We start from the raw sequence: 21,796 nt of genomic DNA, 5'->3' as shown, positions 1-21,796 counted from the left end.
GAAAGGGGGAAAGAGATCGCACCTCCATAAACATGAGGCTTTGGAGATCATCCTTTCTGGCAAAGAACATACCTTCGGTACATCCCCACATGCTCCCAACCCCGAAACACCCTGCGGAGAAACTTGCGTGGATGCCATTCAGCAAACCGGGGCTGCACCGGTGCACAAGTACAGTCTGTTTCCTTGAACCTACCAAGGCTGCAAAACATCCCTTTGCTGACCAAGAGCTTCCACTCCTGATAGTGGTCTCTGGAGAGGCAGGTTCTAAATTTGGTTACCTGGAACATGCCCAACCGTGACATCCAGATCACTAACTCTTTTTTTTTTTCTAAATGCTACTTAAAATTTGCATTACGGAAGAGAACCGCAGGCTCTCTGTACTCCCTTACCGCAATGTGACTACTGCAAATTTGTGCATCTGCTTCAAGATCTCATCCAGTCAACTTCATTTAGAAACTGTACATGTTTCTGGCACTAAGCTTTGACAAGAATTCATAAAGTAAACAAGTTGTTTCCGAATTACAGCGGTGCTAGAAAAAGCAGAGAATAACTTTCCCAGTGTTTGAGGTTCTTTGGACTGCCGCCAACACTACAAATTCCTTTTACCATATATGTATAGCGTTATTTGGATGGCCCAGTGACCCCTTATAAACTTTTTGTAGTAACCGGTAGTGGCAGATACACAGACTTCCTCTTGCTAAACACTGCCAAGGCTGTTCAGAATTACTGTTTTTTTCCTACCCAAGGAGTTTAATGAACTGTCATTTTTTTCTGTTGGAAGAGCAAAAAAAAATAAACACTGAAATAGCATTTTAAAGTATTTCACCATACCAGCATCACACAGAATTTCAGTACTATGAATAGCTTTTAAAAAAATACATACATCTTCTACGTCTTTAGCGTCACCATCTAAGTCTGCTGTAAGTAAAGGTTCACTTTTAACAGGGGCTGACTTACAGAACTGCAACAGCTACCTTTTTTTTTCCCCCCAAAAAAAATACACTGAGAATGTGTTTTGATCAAAACTGGTTTATCGTGCTAGCCTGAAGGCAGCCTAACCAGCAACCCACTAAATTATACTGCAGGGTTTGCTATCTGGAACCTCGGGTTGCAGTCAGAGATGCTACCATGCCTGCTGAGACACAAGCAAAAGGGTAACTCCTACCTGCTTCCACAAGAACCTCCAACCTATTACCTTCCCAACGGATTCTCTGGTGGCACACATTCACATCTTACCTGTTTTGACAGTCAATCGGCTTTAGCTCAGCCATTTTTAATAACCCAAAGCTGCCTTCTAACACAGATCTTTTTGAAAGAGCAAGGGCAAAAGTAGAAGACAAATTGCTTGAACAAAGGTCAGTCAGCCGATTAGCTGAAGATGCAAGAGTGGAAACTCTGCATTTCCAGGGTCCGGCAATATGCCTTGAAACCATGATGCCTCACCCTCCTGCTCTCAGATCTGTTCGCTGAAGTAATCAAGAAAAACAAGCCCAAACCAGCTTACATTAAATCAAATAGGACTGAGTTATGCTGAGTTGTCCTATAGGAAGGGAAAGCTAAAACAGAAAACTGGAGGAACGTGCAGAAACAGACCTGGTGCCAAGAACGGATTCAGTGAAGTAACAGGTTGCGGCGGCTTAGACACCAGTGAATCCAGGTTCACCAAAGCAGCATTGGGGCCCAAAAAAGACTCAGGGGTTTTCCGAGCTGCACTTTGTTTGCCTGATGTCACGCTCGAGTGCTGGGAATCAAAGAGATCAGGACTTGTGGTACCGCTATGCTGAGATGGCAAAGTGGAACCTGATTCAGCTGAAACAACACAGAGAAAAACAAAACTTCAATCATTAATCTACATAGTCAAGCAAAGAAAACCCTGAAGTTTCTGACAGCAGAAATGTTTGTAAAATCTAATGTTTGTATTAGTCAGATTTAAATGTTTCAGTACATGTTACACCCTCATAGCATGCAAGCAGATAAATGTTCTTTAGAAGAGTATGAAGAAGCCACAGTTAGAGTTGCAGTGCTCTACTGAAGGCGCTACCTGATTTGCCCTGATGAATATTCTCAAAGCTATGCTGCAACGGATGGGACTAAGAGTCTCCAAGGAAAAGGTATTCAAAAGCCTTGGCTTCTGCCCTTGCACTACACCACTGCTGCACCCTTCCTAGCTAGATTCCACCCAGGTTTTCTCTTTTGTGTTAAAGAAGCCTAGCCCAGCTTTGAATTAGTCACAATTCTTTCACGCAGAACCATCCTGAAAGTACATAGTATCAAAGCACTTACACGTTAAGGTCTGGCAGTTTTTATTTTAGTGACTAATGACCAAATAAAAAAATAAATTAAAGCATTCATAGAAGTGTATTTTCTCATCTTCCTACTATTGTTACACACTAGAATTTACACATTCAAGAAATTCAGTCAACATTGTTCTGTTTGACTCTCTGAGCACAAGCCATACTCCAAACACATTGGATACTGTAAATTTAGAAGTCAAACAAATTTCTGGGTCAATGCAGCGAAAGGTTACAGAGTGAAATTCTATGGCTTACAATGCAAAAGGCCCATTTCCCCGAAGTTCATGCACAGGCCAAAATGTTAACAACAAGCTTTTACTGCTGCATTATCATCAGCTTTAATCTTTTCCTTTGTGAAAGTCAATTTTTAAAAATAAAAATTTAAGAAGAGAGACATTTGTTGCTGAGACTATCACCCAAACTGTCTATGTGCTAAGAATTTGATTCATACCTGGCTTTTTGGAAGTTCGAAGTGTGTCAAATTCTGAAAAATCATCTTTAACTGTACCATTCAAATTACTGAAGAGGTCAAAAGATGTACTTCCTGTTCAAAACAACAAGACAGCCCTGTCATTAACAGATTTTTTGGTTGCACCCCACACCTGATCCTACTGAAAGCAATTTCTAACCCATTCACGTTACCAAGAAGCCACTCTGTCAGGTTCCAGGGCAGCAGTTCAGATCAGCTTGAGGGCTCCTACTCTTACCCAGGCCAGAGAGAAAGATAATGTCAGAGAACCATCCTTTCTTATAGTATTAGCCAACAAACTCAGAGCAATGTGCTTTTAAATCACAATGTAAGGCACACCTTAGCATACTGGGGTTTTATCGAGTTTCTGCACTAGAGACATATAGGCAGGCATATATCGCTGTAGAAGGAGAGAACAGCAATGAATTTACAGCCTAAAGTGTGTTAATCGGCAGCCCTCAAATAAAACACCCTTCTGAATACAGTTTCAAAGACAAATGCAGCACTGCTACAACTTAAGCGATGATTTGATTTACGCTTCTGAAGTTAAGAGGAGAAGGAATGCAATAGAAAAGGTTATCTACGCCATGTATAGATGGTAAGGCCCTGTTAGCTAAAGCACGAGAACCTGCCCATAGTTTTCAATCAGTGAAAACATAATATTCTCAAAATGTGGACACACACTTACCTCAAAATGGAGGAAGAAAAACAAGACCTAAACGAACAGCAACCACACTCCTGAAAAGCTTTACAGTTTGCCCTTTTTTTTTAATTAGTTGAAACGGTTTTCTAGTTTATTTTCAACCTTCAACAGATTTCAAGTAGATGAAGGTATGGACTTAGCTCCATAAAGAGCACAAAAAGACAAAAACCCAAGAGAATGAGTGAAGACTGTGTATAACAACAATACTTCTTACAAGAACAAAGACCCACCATAGTTAAAAACTCATTTTCATAATGATCCAGTTACTGCCTTTTGCCCAGTGAAAAGCTGATTAGACAACTTTTTGCAGTACTCTGATTCCTTTGTTTATTATGTACCGAGACAAATGACTAGCAGAAAATGCATTTAGGATGCATTTAGCCACGGCGTCAACATGAAAATACCAGGTATTAAGATTCATCAAGGTTGCACTAGTTACAGAGCATGAATAGACAATTACATCAGCACCTTCTGCATCCTGCTACACAGGGCTTACGGACAGCTTTCACACCCTCAGTCTGAAGTAACAAACCTTCATTTGCACCTCTAAAAGTCTCCTCAGAGCGTGTAGCTGCTCAACCTGTCAATCTATGTCTGCAGTGACATCCATCTGCATAGCTATTTATCATGATGAAAGGTAAAATTATAGTATCATTCATTTCCAGAAATTAAGTCCTTGTCTAATTAAAGATAAAAACCATTTAAAAACCCAACAGCAGCAGCAGTTGTCAGTGCTCAGCATGCATCCACACATACCAATAAAAGAATGTAGAAGGGACAGAGCATGAAGAAGCAACACGAATTCAGAGCTCTAAGTCAGAATAATTACATTTGAAGTTCTTTTTGCTGCTAGCTATTACAACTCCCATTTATTTTACAGACTAGTTCTGCAAACTGTTCTGCACATAGCTTCTTTTAACCAAGCAATGCAAGAAAATAATTTGGACTTCACCTTCATTACTCAAGTAATATGGATATGGGATGAGACCATTTCTCACCAGAAGTAGAAAGAGGTTTGTTTGCAGGTGCTGGTCCCCAAGGATCCACAGAAGATTTTGCTGCAGTAGAAGATGGCTGAGCAGGAGCCCAAGGGTCAACATTTTTGGACAGAGACTGAGCTGTGGATCCTGCTGGTGCTGCCCAAGGGTCAACAGAAGCAGCTGGTTTGGCACCTGTAAAAAGAGCCAGCAGGAACACAAGTCAGTACAGTTTCACTTTGGAAAGCTTTCCTTGGGAAATTAATCTCTCTTACGAGCCATCACTGCCAATTAATACTAAACATAAACAGGTGAAGCAGTTCAACATTAGGAATATTGGTAAGTCTCAGCATCTGTGCCATAGATACTGAACAACAAGCACAAATACATTCTGTGCAAGACATGAATAAAACAAACCTCCCATTTGAAACTGAATAAAAACCTGCAGTTCCAACAAGAAAATAAAACTTGCTTTTGTTACAGACATTACCACAACAACAGACAATATCTGACTGAAGGTGACCCAAATACAGGGCATAGTTATGAGCTCATAGGAAAGGTTTCTAAAAAGCCTGTAAGTGAAAGGTATGAAATGTACAACTTTAAGACTTGGACAAAGAAAAGAAATTTGTAGGATTCAAAGGGAAGAGTTTTCAAACTCTTTCAACCATACTGTTATTTTATAAAAATATAAACAGCTTCCCTGAGCTAGTTGTGCTTTTTTTATTCCCATTTGTGAGCACTCCTCCTGACACAGGTCTAAGCTGTCCACTGATACCCCTTCTTATATTTCTTTTTAAATCCAATGCCTGTATGTTCAGGATCCCCATTTTTATTGGAAGATGCTGACAACTATTCATTCCTACAAATCCCAATTACCAAACTTCTTCAGGTTGTGCACAAGGTTAGGGCTTCCTAGTGGCAAATTAAGGGAGTAAAGGGAAAAGGAAAGAGAAAGAAACTTGCCGGACCGTATACAATTTACTGCCAGTTTTTTCTTCTTCCTCTTCAACCTACTAATTTATTGCTGCTCAGTTTAGGTGACCTCTTCTTCCTTCTACCATTAAATGAAACTATTTTGATTTACCAAACCCCAGGATCAGCAAAGCAAATCACATTTCCGATGTGCAGTGGGCCAGGTCTGTGTTGGAAGGTATCACTCTTGCTTTGCTCTTATATTGTCCATCCTCACCACCCCTCCCCAGCCATCCGAGTGCAGGAATGGGAACCCCGTACTTGAAATGCACATCCTGTACAACTCTACGGTGATTAATTACCTTCAAGTCAGATAGTACATGCAAACACATTTCCGCTTCCCAAACAAGTCATGGTTTAATTACTAAATGAGAACTGCATAATCCATGAGTAGGACAGAATTAGCCATGCGGTACACTGCTATTATCTTTAACTACCATGTTGGTTTCAAGTTACAACTGAATATTGTTTTATTTTTTAAAACTACATACAAACCCCCTTGGCAGCACAATACGCTTGAAAACTAATTCAATGCTACACACAGTGGCACGAATTCCATTTTGCAATGTTGGTCTTTGTTTCATCAACAGGCGGCATGGTGTTGCTACAGCTTCGGACCAGGAAATGCTAAAATTCTCCAACTAAATCCAACTATTCCCACACCGCTACTTACATTTCCTTTATTTACCCTTAGTGCTGAGTTACAGGCAATGCCACACAAGAAATGCTAGCGACAGCACTTCCCATAAACAGAAGCTTTCAAAAATGTCTTTTCTGTGATAAAGAGAGTGCACAAAATAAGAGCACTTGGGAAGATACCTTCCCGTAGCTTCCATTATCTCTACTGAAATTTCAAAGCACTCGCAGGATTTGAGAAATACAGTTTAATGAGTCACTCTTTTATTAGCAGTCAAATTCACAAATCTTACATCTTCATTACTATCCTTGGGAGCCAAGTAACCAGCAAGCTCAAACAAGGGGTTGTTTTATGGTGTTAAAAAGCTGGGAGCCACCGAGAGGAAATGCTACCGCTGCAACTGATGCAAGGAAAATCTTGTCAGAGGACAGATTGAGCACAAGATTTGAAGTAGGTGAATTTTGTTTGTTTTTTAACCACAGAAAAATACATTGAACAGCCTTAAGGCCTAAAAATTTGGATTTCTTCCGATTTAATGCTTGCAGTTTATCACCAAAAAAGAAACAGATTACACTCAGAACAATGAACTGCAGTTGGCCCAGTAGCTATGTAAGTACCTTTAATGCCACCATGAGACCATGAGGAGCAAAAAAAAAAAAAGCATTTCATTATTAAACTTCAACATTTTCATCAGGAATCTGTCTGAACAGTGGTGAGCTAAACGCTAACGCAAATGACCCTGAAGCACTTTATAGCAGAGGTTGTAGAATCACCAGCCTGAAGCAAAACTGACAGATCTAAGCTGCTAGTCTTCATGAAAAAGCTTTCACTTGCACAGAAACACCCTGTCCCTCAAAAAAGAAAAAATCCAAAGTCAACAAAAAAAATTAGATGCGCCTCCAATTCCACAACACAGTAAGTTTAACATGTACTACAAGGAACCAACAACTTTCTTATGCAAAGGAGCTAACTCCTTGGACAGACTTTAGCTAACCTAGAAAACGGCACACTACACAGGCAGCAAAACACACACACACAAAAGCACACGCAAAAAAGCGAGCTTAATTGCTCTTTAAGATGTGAAACACCGGATCTTCCACTTCAGAAACAGACTCCATGAATTTAGCATCAAAAGCTTATGAAACACAGTGAATATTAAAAATGGCAACCTCATTTTTTTTGTTTATATAAAAATCTCCATTTACACAATTTAATCCCTTTGGTTTTGACAGTATATACACCGCATTTCACTAGGAGCAATCAAAGACATGGTAATTCAGATCTATGGCTTTCTCAACCATAGGACCCTACGTAAACACTATATTAAATCCTGGCAAGAGTCTAAACCCATGGCACTGGACACAACTAGCAGACAAAGCATAAGCATCCCCCTAGCTTGAGACAAGTTGTTTTTGCAACAGAAGCTTCACTCTTCTCCTCTTTCTTAAGATTCAAAATGCACACACACAAACCCAGCTGCTTAAAGAGAGTGCAACTTCCACTTGTTTCTGCTTGGAAATGAGTTAGGTGAATGCTAGAGTACAAGAAAAAAAAATCAAAATGGACTAATACACTGTTGTTATCAAGCGTGACATTGTATGTGGAGAAACTCTGAAAAGCTCAACATTAAAAAGCAAAAACTTTTAAAGAAGCGTTCCTTCTGGCAGTTTAGTCTTACCAAATGATTGCCATGGATCAGAGGCAGTAGCTGCAACTGTGGATCCTCCCCAGGGATCGGTTTGGTTTGCAACAGCAGGAGGTCCCCAAGGCTCTGTTTTCTGTGGGGCCGGTGCCGACGAGGGCAGGGCATCCATTAGGTCCAACAAAGTGGTATGCTGAGGGCACGAGTAAGTTCAGCTTTAATCAAGAGCATTACTAATCTGAGTACAAATCCATGAGAGTGAAGCAGCAATTTTTTTTTATTATTTTTTTTTTCCTTTTATACACCTGCATTGACTAGTAGTTTGAAATTTAACCCACATGGAAGAAGCTTTAAGCTATACAACAAAGCAATCCCAAAAGCATAAAAGAGCTCACTATTAAGCTATTTTGTGTTACTGTATTTCAGCTTTTGGCAGAATAACCGGGTATTTCTTAGTCGAAGGCACTACCTCCTTCTTTTTGGGAATTTTAATTGTGTCTCTGCGACTCTCCTCCAGAGCCATCTGTAATCTCAGATCATCTCCGCGTCTGAGGCGCTCCTCCTGCAAAGGAAATCAACACTGTTGATATAGACCATTAGCCTAGACTGTGCTGCTTGTTCCCTCCAAGCGCCTAGCCCCCTCGGCAGGACACTGCCAGGGAAGGCCTGGGCAGCACTCCCTGCCACCCTGGGAGCCGTGCGCACCACAGGTACACGCAGTGGGATCACCAGGAATATTTGCTGTAACTTGTACATAACGCAAGTGGGGAGGAAAAAAAAAAATAATTCTTGTGATTCTTGCCTCAAACAGAGGTTAGGAGCACCCTGACCCTGTAACACCAGCGTAAGAGTGTGATCATAGTAACATCCATCTTGCTGACTGAAGTTTACCCTCATGTTGTTTTACTCCTAATGGGAAAGCTCTAAATGAAAAGTTCTTTCCAAAATTCAGTTACAATGCTAGAACTTAAAGACAAAGTAAATAACCCATCTCTAAATTATTGTAATGTTTTTGAGCATTCAAATCACCACTGAAGGACACAGTGAGTTAAACTTTAGTTCCCCTGACTTTTGTCAGCATCGCTCCACACTTGATGCAACTGTTATAAAGAATGCTAAGTGAATTAATCTAGCCAACTCCATGCATATTTTGTAGGTTTTAAACATCTGTAAACTACTATGTTTGTGGTACATTCAACTACTATAAATATCTTCGCTTGTATCACGTCTTTCAGAAGTTGACTAACTCCCCAGCTGGTATTTCCCTTGTGATTTTTTTTAAGCTATTTCAACCAGTAAGATTCTGATTTTTATTTTCTTTAACTTCATTGCTCAAGAATGACAAAGTTTACTGGGTGATAGTCTCCAAGCACAGAGATACTAATGCTTAACATACAGCAGTAAGCTAAAGTTGTCACAGGAAGCCTCTAAAATATTAGAGACACTCAGCATGGCTGACTTGAATTTTCACTCACAGCTGAGATTCAACAACTTTGTTAATATATGAATATGCAGCAAACTTTATCCACAACTACAGCATTTACTCCAAATTCAGAATGAACCTCCTAAGAATTAACACAGTAACATATCCCATGTGATAGATTAGGAGCCAAGTTACTTTAAACCAGGTTCTTTATATATTCTAGTACTTTGTGTCAGGTCACCCTTCTGTTCCAGACAATCTTACCGAATGAACAGATCACTCAAAATTTCATTGTAATAAGAATTCATTGACATTTCTTATGCTGGCCCCATTAATGAAGGTTTTCAGGACTAGACATGTTTTCAGTTCCTCCTAACTGAAAACATCTCCAGTAATATGATGATTAACATCCTCCCACACAGTGTCTTCTTGCAAAGTGACTGTCATCTTCCACTAGTCTCAACAGCTCGGAGGCTGAAGTTACTTAAAAAGAGGTTTTAGAAAAAAAAAAAAAAGAAGAGAAGAGTAACATCTTCCAAAGTGGCCTTTCTCTCTCCCTATTCCACCTGGAGCAAAGCCAAGCTGCCATTGAAAAAAAAAAACCAGGATTGTAGCCTCAACTATCAAAGCATAGACACTTTGGAAAACCTACACGGGAACTGACCTGCTCCGCCACTTCCCGGCTCATCGCCAGCGCGAGCTGCAGTTGGAGCTCCTCTTCTCCACTTGTCTGAGGCCGGGCCTGCTCGAGCTCCGAGGAAACTCGAGGGGACGTAGCTGTTGGAAACAAAAAAACTCACCAAATTGAAGACATGAAAACAACAAAAAGATTTAACAGGCTTGGTTGTTTCCCTGACCAGACCACCCCACTTTCACACAGCCATTCTCAAAGGTCCCCAGCACAGCGACAGGCCCCCTGGGTGCCAGGGGCTGCCAACCACCATCAGCTCCCTCCAGTCAGAACTATTAAGCAGGGAGAACTTTGCAAGACAGTTCAATTGCTTTAAAGGAAAAATGTTCCTGGAAAACAAAGGCTTTTTCTGTTAGTAGGGTTGTAACATCAAGAAGTACCGCCAATGAATGCTGGATACCCTGCTGCAGCATATCGGAGCTTCAGAGGGCAGGACACTGACTTAAACTATAGAATTAATGATTCAGGAAAACATACGTTGATATTGCTTACAGCTTTCAGTGACAGTAAAGATTTGCTGGGAGTTGGCCAGCATCAGGGTAAAACTGGATACCACCCACTATTCTGTAAAATAATACAGTCTTAATGGGACAGATAAAGAACTATTCTTAACTGCTAAGTACGCTCAGAGACAAACAAGCCAGCTATTCAATACTGAAAATTTACAAAAATACTGTATCATTCTCTGTTAAAAAAAAGTTTGGTATATAGGTTGGGGGGGTTGTTTGGTTTTTGTTGTTGGTTGGTCTTTCTTTGGATGAAGACCTCTGTTACCTAAGAACTAGCTGGTAATCTCCCCTACCCCTCCTCGAATAACAGTCAGGGCTGACAGCTAAAACACACAGTTTCTCAAGACACAGATCTTCTTTTAGTGATCTTTTCGCTACAGTAGCATGCAAAAATTCCCCTCCCAATGGGAAAACACTAGTAAATTTATCGCTATACTGTAATCAAACAATTTTTGTGCTCACTCTCTCTCAGATAATTCTCTAGCATCCAAATAATTTACACAGAATTTTTAACTTACTTTGGCAAGGAAGTTTGTGCTTAATGGTTGGAACGATAGTTAGTTTGGCAAAACATATATTGACATTTAAAAAAGGGGAACCATATTTTTAAACTACTATGTCACGATCAAAGAAATCAAGTTCCTTCTTAATAGGTCAGCTGGGCATATAGAAAACTAGATTGCCAAACTATAATTTTAAAAAAAACACGTCTTCTGTCTTGTCTCCCCCTAAGTTTGAGGCCAAAATGACATTACAAGTTAAAAAGTGCAAGCTTCTCCCTCATCCAGCAGGCCAGAAGGAAAGTGACTCTTCCATAAGCGAGGAATGACTTTTCCTTTCCATCACACACCCAGTGTGCCACCCCATCCCACTCCTTTTCCAAAAGGACAAATTAATTTATCACCCAGAACGATTCTTCCACATTGTGCTGATCCTGAAGCTTTCAAGCCAACCAGACAAGCTCCTTACTTCACATAAGCATGTTACTCAATTCTATTACTTTTTCAAGCTCTCTCAAATAAAGTATCTACATTTAGCCTGCTTCATGAGCCCTTTTTGCTCCAACAGTCACAGACAGGCTCTCCAATATAATATGCAGACTATTACAGACTTAAAGTAGGAATAAACAGGGCATCAGGACGTCTGACAGCATGGAAAAAATATAACCTTAAAATGTCTGTAAAATTTGAATATTCTTAAAAATGAAAATAAAGAGAATTAAAAAGAAAACTGGAAAAAACTCAACACAAAGTTACCAAAAGGTAGCCCATGACAGAAAAACTGAGATCCTTCTCCGAATTGTCAGTTAAAAGGAAAAGCAGTGAAGTTAATCTATGGACTCAGCAAAGTATTTTATGATGCTAAATAGGATGTTACTGTTAAACAGAGAATAGTGCAAAGAACTGAAACAGGTAAAGAACCAGCTGAGGAAGAGATTACGTCATACTGCGTACCACCAAGGCAGTTTACTAACAGTTTCTCAGGAACTGGCTTACAACTGATCTTAAGAAAAACTACATAATAAACCAATGCAGGAGGTTATGGGAAAATGCAAAGATAACGCTAAGAAAAATTGTCAAACTAGAGGGAGAAACCGGAATACTAAAAAAAACAGATGACTGAGAAGGGAAATGGGATGATACAGAGGAAGAAAAAAATCATTTCTTTGATGACCACCTGCTGCTAATTGGGGGCTGCAACTGCAAGTGACAGAGATGTAGAGAACTTTCTTTAGTACTAAAACACATGATAACTCCCAGCAGCTAACTTAATACAGCTCTTACTGACATTAGCACTACTGCATCAAAGCATTAGTCAGAATTCATCTAACACACCAAATGCAATTCTAGTCATCCAAACCCAAGACAGATGATTGCAAAACAGAACTCAGAAGGGAAACGCTTCCCTTCTGAGCATAGAGAATATTTTATGTGTTCATCTTTGCAAAAAGAAGATTGAGCAGTTTGTGGTTGCTAAATACATCAGGATTGCAAATACTATGCAGTAAGAAAAGCTATTTAAGATAAAGGGGCAAGAACTAACGGTATGAATTGACCATGAATAAAGTTGACACACAAACAGAAAGAAGCAGCTTTCCAGGAGGAATTATAGAAGGAAAGAGTCGTAACTGGCTTAAAAACAGAGCTGGATAAGCATACAAATGGGGCACCAACGTAAGTCACCTGAGAACAGATGGCAACTGGACTATGATCAGGCAGGTACCTTCTGGTCTTCTGGGTTTTTTAAGTGCAACTTTGGGGAAGAATGTGATTTCCTGCACTTTTTGCCTAGGAGTTTTTCCATCTCTGTTGACATAATTACATTCCATGACAACCAAGCAGCTCATGGTCGAATGACTTTAAAATGATGTGAAATGGGTTAACTCTGTTGATTTTCCTCCCACTTACACATGAAGGACTACTTACTGCAAGTGCTCACCTGTTTCAGCTTTTAACAGCACAGACCATTTCTGCACTAAAAAGCTGCAAGAAGCAGGGATTGCATCCTACTCCAAGCGTCTCAATCGCCCTCCCACGGAGGGTCCTCGCCTCCCAGCCGCGCACGGGAACAGCAGCCTTGCTTTGGCAGAGACCTACATTACCTCACTGCTCCCAACAGAGACCAGCATTCAGCAGCTCCAGGATCTGAACACAGATAATAAGGGGTCTCACAGATATAGCTTATTTCTTTTCACTTTTAGGCTTTTCAGCAATTCATTCTACTTGGTTTTATTAACTCTAAAAGGCACCTTAGAGCTTCTTTTACGAAATAAAAAAGGGAAAAATGGTCAATTTGAAATTCTTCCTCGGGTCTCACATTAAAAAAACATTGATAAAAGTGTTGCTATTTTATATTTAAACTTCTGCAGCAGTTATAAAACCATCTATGTTAAGTAGCTGCCAGTGTATTTTTTGAAAAAGGATTAAGGGAAATTCAAAACACTGTTCTTGGTAGTAGTCTGACAGGTTTCGTCCAGCAACTTCACTCCTAAATTCCCGCAGTATTATAACTGCCCTTCTACACTGGCCTGGTCCTGCATTAACGTTTTAATTGCAAGGATCTAGCATAAAGGTTATTGCCTTAGTAACAGTATCGCTGCCACACAAAGAATCTCTTATCCCACAGCACATGACAGTTAACTCAGATGTTGATGTAAGATGGGACTCAATAGATCAATTCTGACCTGCTAAGCCCTGCTTTGTTGCTGCTTTGAGAATTTGGAGATCCCGGTCCCCGTAAGCTGCCCAGAAGCAACTGCATGGGTATCTGGTTCTGCAGGGAGACATGTCACCGGGCTGTCTTCTCAACAAGACGCTAGCTGCAGTGCAAGGAAATCATTTCCAACCTCCGTTAATCACTAAAGCAGGATTCTGCTCCACCATCTGTCTCTAGTACAGGCTATGACGTCTTTCATACGTATCTATTGGTAATTTACGGTATTTTGGCTATATTAAAAGCCCTCTGTAGATGTCTATAGGTTTGGTTAAGTTAGTGAGTTAAAGCGTATATACAGTACACAGCTAGAAAGTAAAGTCATTGCCCACATTAATGATAAAAAATCAGTTCCAACATAAAAATCAGACCAAGTATTTTCATTCAGAAGCATGTGTTTGGTGTTTTGGATTGTTGTTTGGGTTTTGGTTTTGTGGTTTTTTGTTTGTTTGTTCTGTTGGGGGCTTTTTGTTTGGTTGTTGGTTTTTTTTTTGGTTGGTTGAGTTTTTTAAATGTTATAGTAGATTAAGTGATGGCACAGAATGCCACGGAAAATAAGCCCCAGGTTTATAATTTGCAGGTACCATTCTTATGAACAGAATTCGGCTCTTAGTCACATTTGTTCAGAAAGAAAAGCTGCCTCCTCACTCTATCAGTACACCTACAAAGGTAGACAAAACCAAGGCTGACTTGAAAAATTAGAATAATATCAAGGTAAGAACTTAGAAACTGACAGCAATTCACTTGGGAACCAAGCGGAGATCCCCTTTGTTAGTCTTCAAATGGAAGACTATTCAACCAAACACGGGGCACTTTCAAAAAGCCAATCTAACCTCTAAAATTATGAAAGGGCATGTGCAAACTGCTTAATCTAGAAGCAATTGTGTAATCCACCTTTCCCTTGGGAATTAAAGAGATCTTTCAAATACAAGAAGAGAATTAATAGCACCTATTAATGTGACAAGGTGGAGCTGATCTGCCTTACTGCATGATTTCCAATTGCACTGAAGCAGACAGAGCGCTTTTGACATTCATTTAATACTGAACAAATCCTTAAGGGTTATTTTGGTTAAATAGCATTTTTTTTCTCTGAGGTGATCCCTTCGCTCATCTTAATAGACATAATTAGATAATTTATCACAACCACAGAAGCCTGGTTACACCAATGGCATCTCCCACCTTTACTTAGAGTATCAGAAAAATAAAAGTATGATGAGAGGATTAAATCAGGTCACCAAGTGACAACTGATAGATTAACACAGGATTCTACTACATTCCTTAAATACTCAAACTACAGAAATTATCCATGCAGCTCATCCAGATTCATTGCTGGATGATATACCATATATTCCCTGACTAAGATGGAAGGCCAGAGATGTATTCCAACCTGCAAAGATGCAGAAAACATGAAAATAACTTTAAAAACAGGAGCATTACGAGCATTTCCTATAGTGTCAAACACAAATTAGTCCAAATTTATTTTATTCCAAGCAAAAGGGGAGACAAAGCTGAAATAGATGAGTGAACACAAACTTGCTGACACTTCACAAAACAGTTTTTAAATAATGAGTCAATTTAATGTGAATAATCACTGGAAATATTAAACCTCATGATTTCAGCTACAGAAAATTGCTCCCAAAATCTTTACAGGTAAGGTTAACAGACTTGGCATTTCACAAGATCCATAAAAGCCCTTTTCAGTCCATCTTTCACCAATCTTTTATCAAATAGGCTGTATGTATAATGAATCTGATTTCTCAGCCAAGCGGCCTACCTCCAGGGCAAAGTGCTCCTCTAAAATCAGGTCACACTGTGCACGCTGCACTGTTCCCAACTCTGCTGCATTTGTGTAAATGAAATCAGGACATTAAAACACACACCAGTCTTGCTCTGCCAACATTTCTGAGTGCAACCCAAACCCAAGGCAGCAGATGGCCAAAGGAAAGGACACGTGTACAACCCAAAATAACACAGGTAGGTCCTAGTTTAGGACCTCTGTAAAAAGCAGAGCTTCAGTAAACTTGGGTTTAAAACACAAAGGCAGTACAAGGAGAGGGATTTTTCAGGGATCCTTCAAAGCTGAAACTCATTCAAACACACTATCTTCTAGAGGCAGGGGTGCCAAGGAATTGGCTTTGGCAGTCGCTTCCCTACAGGGAGGGTATTTTCCCATCATTTCTCTGAGCCCCGTAACCACCCGAGCCACAAGGAGCTGTGGCAGACGACACTTTCCTTCTTGAGCAACCACAGCTCAACCACGACAATCCGGATAGGTCTGCTAAAGACAACACAACCAACCTGCTCCCAAGACGGATGAGAAAGAACAAGGTAATCCGAGTCCCTACACTCCTGCCCTGCCTCCTAAGAGCTTCTGCAGGCCCGAGCTGCTCGAGCACCACGTTTCACAGGTACTCTAAACTGTCTGCCACGCAGCAGTGACTGTGGGTTATGCTTCTGCCATGCTGATGACTCCAGCGTAGCAACAGAGAAATATTCCTGTGTAAGCCTTCACTTAAAGAATACTTTAAAAAGCTAAGTTACTAGATGAAGGACTTTATCAAGACCAGTAAAGTCTAACAAATGCACTCCCAGCCTTGAAACAGCATCACAGTTCAGCCTTAAGACGTCTATATTAAGAACACCATACGTTGCCCCATGCAGCCATAAATCCAGAATCCTATTTAAGTGGTCACTGGTAGCTGTAGATGAAACAAGGCTAGGAACAAGAGGCTGAAGTTTTCAAAACTGGGTGATTCAAAAAAAAAAAAAAAAAGAAAAAAAGAAAAAACCAAACAACCACAACACAACAGATTAGGGGTGGGGAACTACTGCTGCAAAAGATTTCAAATATTGACCTTATATTCCTTCCTCTCCCCGGTAGGTTTAGTTTCAGCACTGCACGAGAACATTCCCTTAACATGAAATAAAACCTGGTATCAGATTCCATGCAACTCCATAGAATTTACACATTTTCCAAAATGAACAAAAACTTTTATATATTTTGTCATGGAACTTTTAATCTGAACATTAATTGCCCCTGGCTTAAAGTTGGAAAATAGCCAATTGTCTCCAGTATGTCAGAAATTGTTGCCAGGATGGAGGCTGAGAGGAGCTTTATTTTTGTTTCTAGCTGGACAGTATACCTCTCTCGGCTTCCATTTACAGATTACAAGACTAGATAGCAAAAAACATACTAAGACTTTCACAAATGTTTGCATCAGTAGTAATATTCACATGCCATAATGTACTCCCTAGAATTATACAAGCTTTACAGCACAGAGATCTTCAGGGCCAACAAAGTCATTAAGGCAAAGCTTTAGGGGAAAGAATTTTATTAAAAACTATCATGCTTCACCATTTCACTTTCCACAGTTTCTAAAGGACTGTTAGAAACGAGATGAAAATATCTGCAAGGAAGCAGGGGAAAACGTCCTTATTTGCCAGTGTGCCTCGCCTGCAGCGGTGAGGGACGATGGCACATCAGTCAAGAGATCCTTTTCCATCTTGAATTCTCTCACACTATACAGGCTATCAATACTGCTTTTATTTTTTCATAAAGGATAAATTTGGGACACAATGACCAGCAAACTCTACAAGAAAAACCTTTCTGGCTCAACATCAAATACCAAACCCAGTTCTTACACGCACTGTCAGATACAAGCCTACACACACGCTTAAGCAGCTAGAGAAGAGCAGTAGTTTGAGCATTGCAGTGTTTACAGTCAATGCTGTACAGCACAGCTCATTCAACGTTCTGAAGAAACTGAATAAAAAAGGGTCCACTGACTTATCCAATACTGCTCTTTCAGTAACTGACCGAAGAGGGAAGAGATCCCTCACACACAACCTGGACACATTATCCACTGGAAGTTACTTGTTCCCCTACTGATCTGTCCTGGAGAAACTATGAAGCACTTCTCAGTCAGCTCAGGCTTCTTGTCTTCTGCAAGAAAGCATCAGGAATGAGGAGATTTTATAGCCAACACAATCTTTTCAAGCAGGGGGAATGCATTCTCAAAATCTGCAATCCCCACCCATTGCGCCTAGCAAGGAACAAAAGTAAAATGCACTAATACCAAAACACCGAGAGACAAAACATTTCATTTAGCTATGTTTGTAAAAAGGCTGTTACACTCTTCCAAACTTTATTTATATTTGAATGTTTATAAGACAGGCTAAATATTTAGCAAAGAGGGTGGACGTACATTTTTAATAGCCAAATCTCATGCTATAGATTGCAAATCTAAATGCCTCTGATCTCCTCTTCAAAGGTTCAGAGGAATGAAAGACAATGTTACAACAATACACAGTGCAGCGACCGCATCTTAAAACTGTTATAAGGAGAGTGTTTCCCAGGAGCTAAGCGTAACTTAGTTCCTTCTACATATTTTACTGAATCCATATTTCCAGAACAAAAGAAAGGTATCATTATAGAATAAAAGAAAACATGATGGATACAATCTCTTTCACTTTAAATAATGAAAAGCATCTTTTCTATTAAATTTCGAAGGCACAAGAATAACCCTACATTTATGTAACAGATTAAATGTCTGGATTTTGATGAAACTCCTTCCTCGTTTCTGAGGATAAAGGACAAAGCCCTACACAAAGTTTTCCATTATCGGAAGCACTTAGCACAGCTGTTTTGTAAAGTGCTGGTTTGCTTTGCTCTACTCAATTAAAGCATACAAGAAACATTAAAACTTCAAAAGATACAGATCATAAAAACTAACAATCGTTTGTATTTTTGCTGATAAATAATTAAGTCCAGGAGAGTCTACAACAGAGGAAGAACCTAAAGAAGGAAAAAAAAAAAAGCGCCTGAGATTTCTAAAGCTTCTTAGGTACGTGCTTATGGGGGAGGAGAAAAAAAAAAAGATTAAGAAATCATTACCTCAAAAGCAATCCTGCAAATAGAGATATACAGCAAAGTCATACACAGGCATATGAGACTATCCAGTAAATCAACACTTTGTACTGCAAGAATAACCAAATTTGTTTCTTGACATCGAGTCCCCCATCGAAATTCTTAAAGTGTCCAAGGAACAACAGTTCTGAAACACACCCTGCATTGCTCAATCCTTGCTGCAAGGAACAGTTTGAAGCCTCTGGTAGCATTTAACGTGACAAACAATAGTTACACGCACTAATTAAAGTTAAGAGCCAGTGAAGAAATAACCCTGCGGAACAAACCAAAGGTGCGCTCAGCATACCTTAGTGACTATTATTTCAGTCCGTCAGCGTAAATTAAAACCAACAATATTTCAAGCTATCTCCTAAATTAAGAATTTTTGTTGTTGTAGTCGACAGATCTACAGACCTCAAAAGAAAAAAATGTTATTGTTGTGATAACAACATACATGTTCTTTAAAAATTCACACTGAATCAATGCTCAAGTAGTTATTACAGAAAAACTAAGATGTTTGTTATTCCACTGCTAATTAAGAGACAAGATAAAAATTCTCACACCTAAAAACCTTCATGCACTTTTTTTGAACCCCACATCCTAAAAATAGTTCCTTTTGAAACAAAAAAAAATTCCTGCTCTTCTCCATAGCTTTAAATGGACATAGATTTTCTTCATCCTAGCTTCATTTGTCCTGCTACCTCCTACTGCCTTCCATGGAAAAAGTCTGTACATGTTAGGGGTACCGACACCATTCACGTATTTATAATTTAAGAAGCACTCTGGGACACAGGACACGACAAACTTAAGATTCTTAAAACTGGTTCTCAATCGATTCACCACACTGGCTCAGTTACAGTCCTCCACACACTATAAGCATTCATTTAAAGAAAAGATTTTCCTTCAGAATTAGACCACAACCACTGACATTCCAGTCAAAGCAGCTTTCATCAGATCATTACTTATATTAAGAAGGATTTCTTGCCAAATCGGGCCTCTTCCTAACATGACAGGGAGTTCGCCCAAGCAGTGGTATAAAGAATCCATTCTTCCCACATCATTGTATTATTTTTTAAAGAATGAAATATAGCATTTAGTACTCATAGTTGCATACTAAATGCTGATAGTATAAATATTTAAACATAGACATATTCAAAGCATTACTACTCTAAGAACTGCTGAGCAAGCAATAAAGGAAATTAAATACTAATACTCTTCCCAAAGTAAAATAGCAGCAACATAAAGAAAGTAGCAAAATGATCCAGGAAATACTCTGCATTTCTAATTTTTTTGTTAAGTATAATTCCAGAAAAGAACTCAACAAATTTTCAAGCACTCCTTTTAAAACTAGAAACAAAAAAATCCCCACCCATTCACAATCTCCCTACTGAGATTAGGGGCCTATCACATCAAACATTGGAACACGTTCACAAAAGCAGCTTGACAATGCTACCTTTGGGAACTGACAGTAAACAACTGCTTTTTAAATGGATTTACGTCAATAGGCACATCCTCTCCAAAACAAATATTTAACCAATCATTTGAAGAGACATTAGTACCAAGGAGCAGACCCACAAAGACTCAGCCCCTGCAAAAAGCCCCTTGCAGTCAGCATATTCATTCTCCTAGTAGGCACCATTTACTCTTGTTTGCTTGTACTTACAGCCATGGTAAGATGCTGGGGATCCTCCAGACTTTCCATATTCTTGCTCCGAGTAACTGGTGGACAGGTTTGGCTGACTGGAGCCTCGGCCGAAGGTGATCTGATTGCTACCCACTCCAGTGGCCACCTGAGCCATGCGTTCTTTGGTCTTCAGGGCTTGGGCCCTCTCTGTCTTGAGTCGCTCATCATCCTTCAGAAGAGACACCAGCTGCTTGGATTTCTCCCTCACATTGATGCCTTGGTCTTTACCATCTCGATCAATATATTGAAAATCTTTCAATGTCTGGATAGCAAAAATATTCTCTTTACACTGCTGCGCCACTCTCTCAGAACCAGTTTTAATCAGGTAATCTAACAGAGTAAGGGCCTTGTATACATGTCGCCAGTTCTTGCCATGGTCATTCAGTCGTTTCCAGATCATGCTCATAATTTCAGAAAAGGCCACAACATTGTACGTCAGATCTGCTATTTCAGTCATTAATGAACTGGAGGGACCCCAGGGGTCGTTAGAGGTTGCTTCTCGAACTTTTATTTCGGCCTCTGAATAATTGTTCACAATGTTCTTCATCTGCCGTCTAATAGACGAAGTCGTCATTTTTATTTCCCTTTTTAACGAGACAGATTCCAGAACACAAACAAAAAAGGGCTATATTTGCTCTTCTATGAACGTTTCCGAACTGTGAAGGCTCCGTATCAGTGGCTTATTTGTAACACGTTCCACTACAATCATTTCCTCTCTTCAAGAGAACAACATGAGAAAATGAAAATCATGACCTGAGTAAGGGAAGAAAACAAAGCATGTTAGTTGTGTCTTTAATTATTCTTACATGGAAAGCAATCTACAGACACTTTTGAGAAATTCTGCTAGAATAAACTGACGAATTTTCTCCCCGAATTTCTTCGGGACATCTGATTTTGAAAACAACGTGCTCTTCTCACAAGTAATATTAAACACTGAAGATTAAAAATCTGAACTGCTGAAGAAGACAAAGGCAAGAAGATACCCAAACATTTGCAAATGCAGAATTTTAAAGGCAAAATAGAAACGAAGTCCAATAAATGACATATGGATTTAGTTTCCAACAAAGTAAAACCTACCTAGAATTTTTAATCACAGAAATTACAACGCTAGCTTGCAGAGCTGAGATGAAACTACATTAGAATTCCATGCTTAGCAGCCATTAGCTTCCCTCTAACAGCTGACACCTGCAGCCTGCCACCACTGTTGTAGGGATATGTGTACCGAGAGAACAAGCAAAGTTCCTAAAAATTAACCAAGCTATTTCTGAAACATCAGGTAAATTTAAAGCACACTCATTTTCAGGGCAGAGATCTTGAACAGTGCTCTGCATCCCGTTGAGGCCTAGGGAAGAGAACTGAGCACCAGAAGGATGCACTCCAACTCAAGGTGACCTTCAATGTTAAACAGATTAGAGGGGAATTTTTTTTTTCCCCAAATACATTTACTTGGTACATTTGACAACACTCATCAGACCCACAGTTTCTGCTGTGTGTCCTTCACACAGCACAGAAGCATTTCTAATTATACAAAAACAGAATTGTAAAACCAAAACGACTGGCAAGAAAACCCAAGGACAAGCTCCGGAGCTGGAAAGCTGTTTCAGTTATTTATTTAAGGTCACTGTTTCAAGTAAACAGAGGCCTATTAAGCTTCAGAATACATTACTTGAGTA

The 21,796-nt window shown here is 39.6% G+C and overlaps 1 protein-coding gene across 1 annotated transcript in view; it reads right to left on the bottom strand.

Moving 5' to 3' along the window:
• EPN2 (epsin 2) overlaps nt 1–20,881 on the bottom strand; it is a 21,277-nt gene extending 396 nt beyond the window's left edge. The window contains 8 exon segments of the mRNA XM_009701033.1: nt 1,594–1,809; nt 2,746–2,838; nt 4,465–4,638; nt 7,734–7,935; nt 8,167–8,259; nt 9,785–9,897; nt 17,706–17,708; nt 20,103–20,881. Coding sequence (XP_009699335.1) covers nt 1,594–1,809; nt 2,746–2,838; nt 4,465–4,638; nt 7,734–7,935; nt 8,167–8,259; nt 9,785–9,897; nt 17,706–17,708; nt 20,103–20,697 — 1,489 coding nt within the window. The 5' untranslated portion in view covers nt 20,698–20,881.
• Nucleotides 20,882–21,796: the final 915 nt, after the last annotated feature.

The sequence above is a fragment of the Cariama cristata genome, unplaced genomic scaffold (genome assembly GCF_000690535.1).
Source record: "Cariama cristata isolate BGI_N322 unplaced genomic scaffold, ASM69053v1 scaffold41535, whole genome shotgun sequence".
Taxonomy (NCBI): domain Eukaryota; kingdom Metazoa; phylum Chordata; class Aves; order Cariamiformes; family Cariamidae; genus Cariama; species Cariama cristata.
Note: the sequence above shows the minus strand (reverse complement) of the source record. Positions and strands in the feature narration are given on the sequence as shown.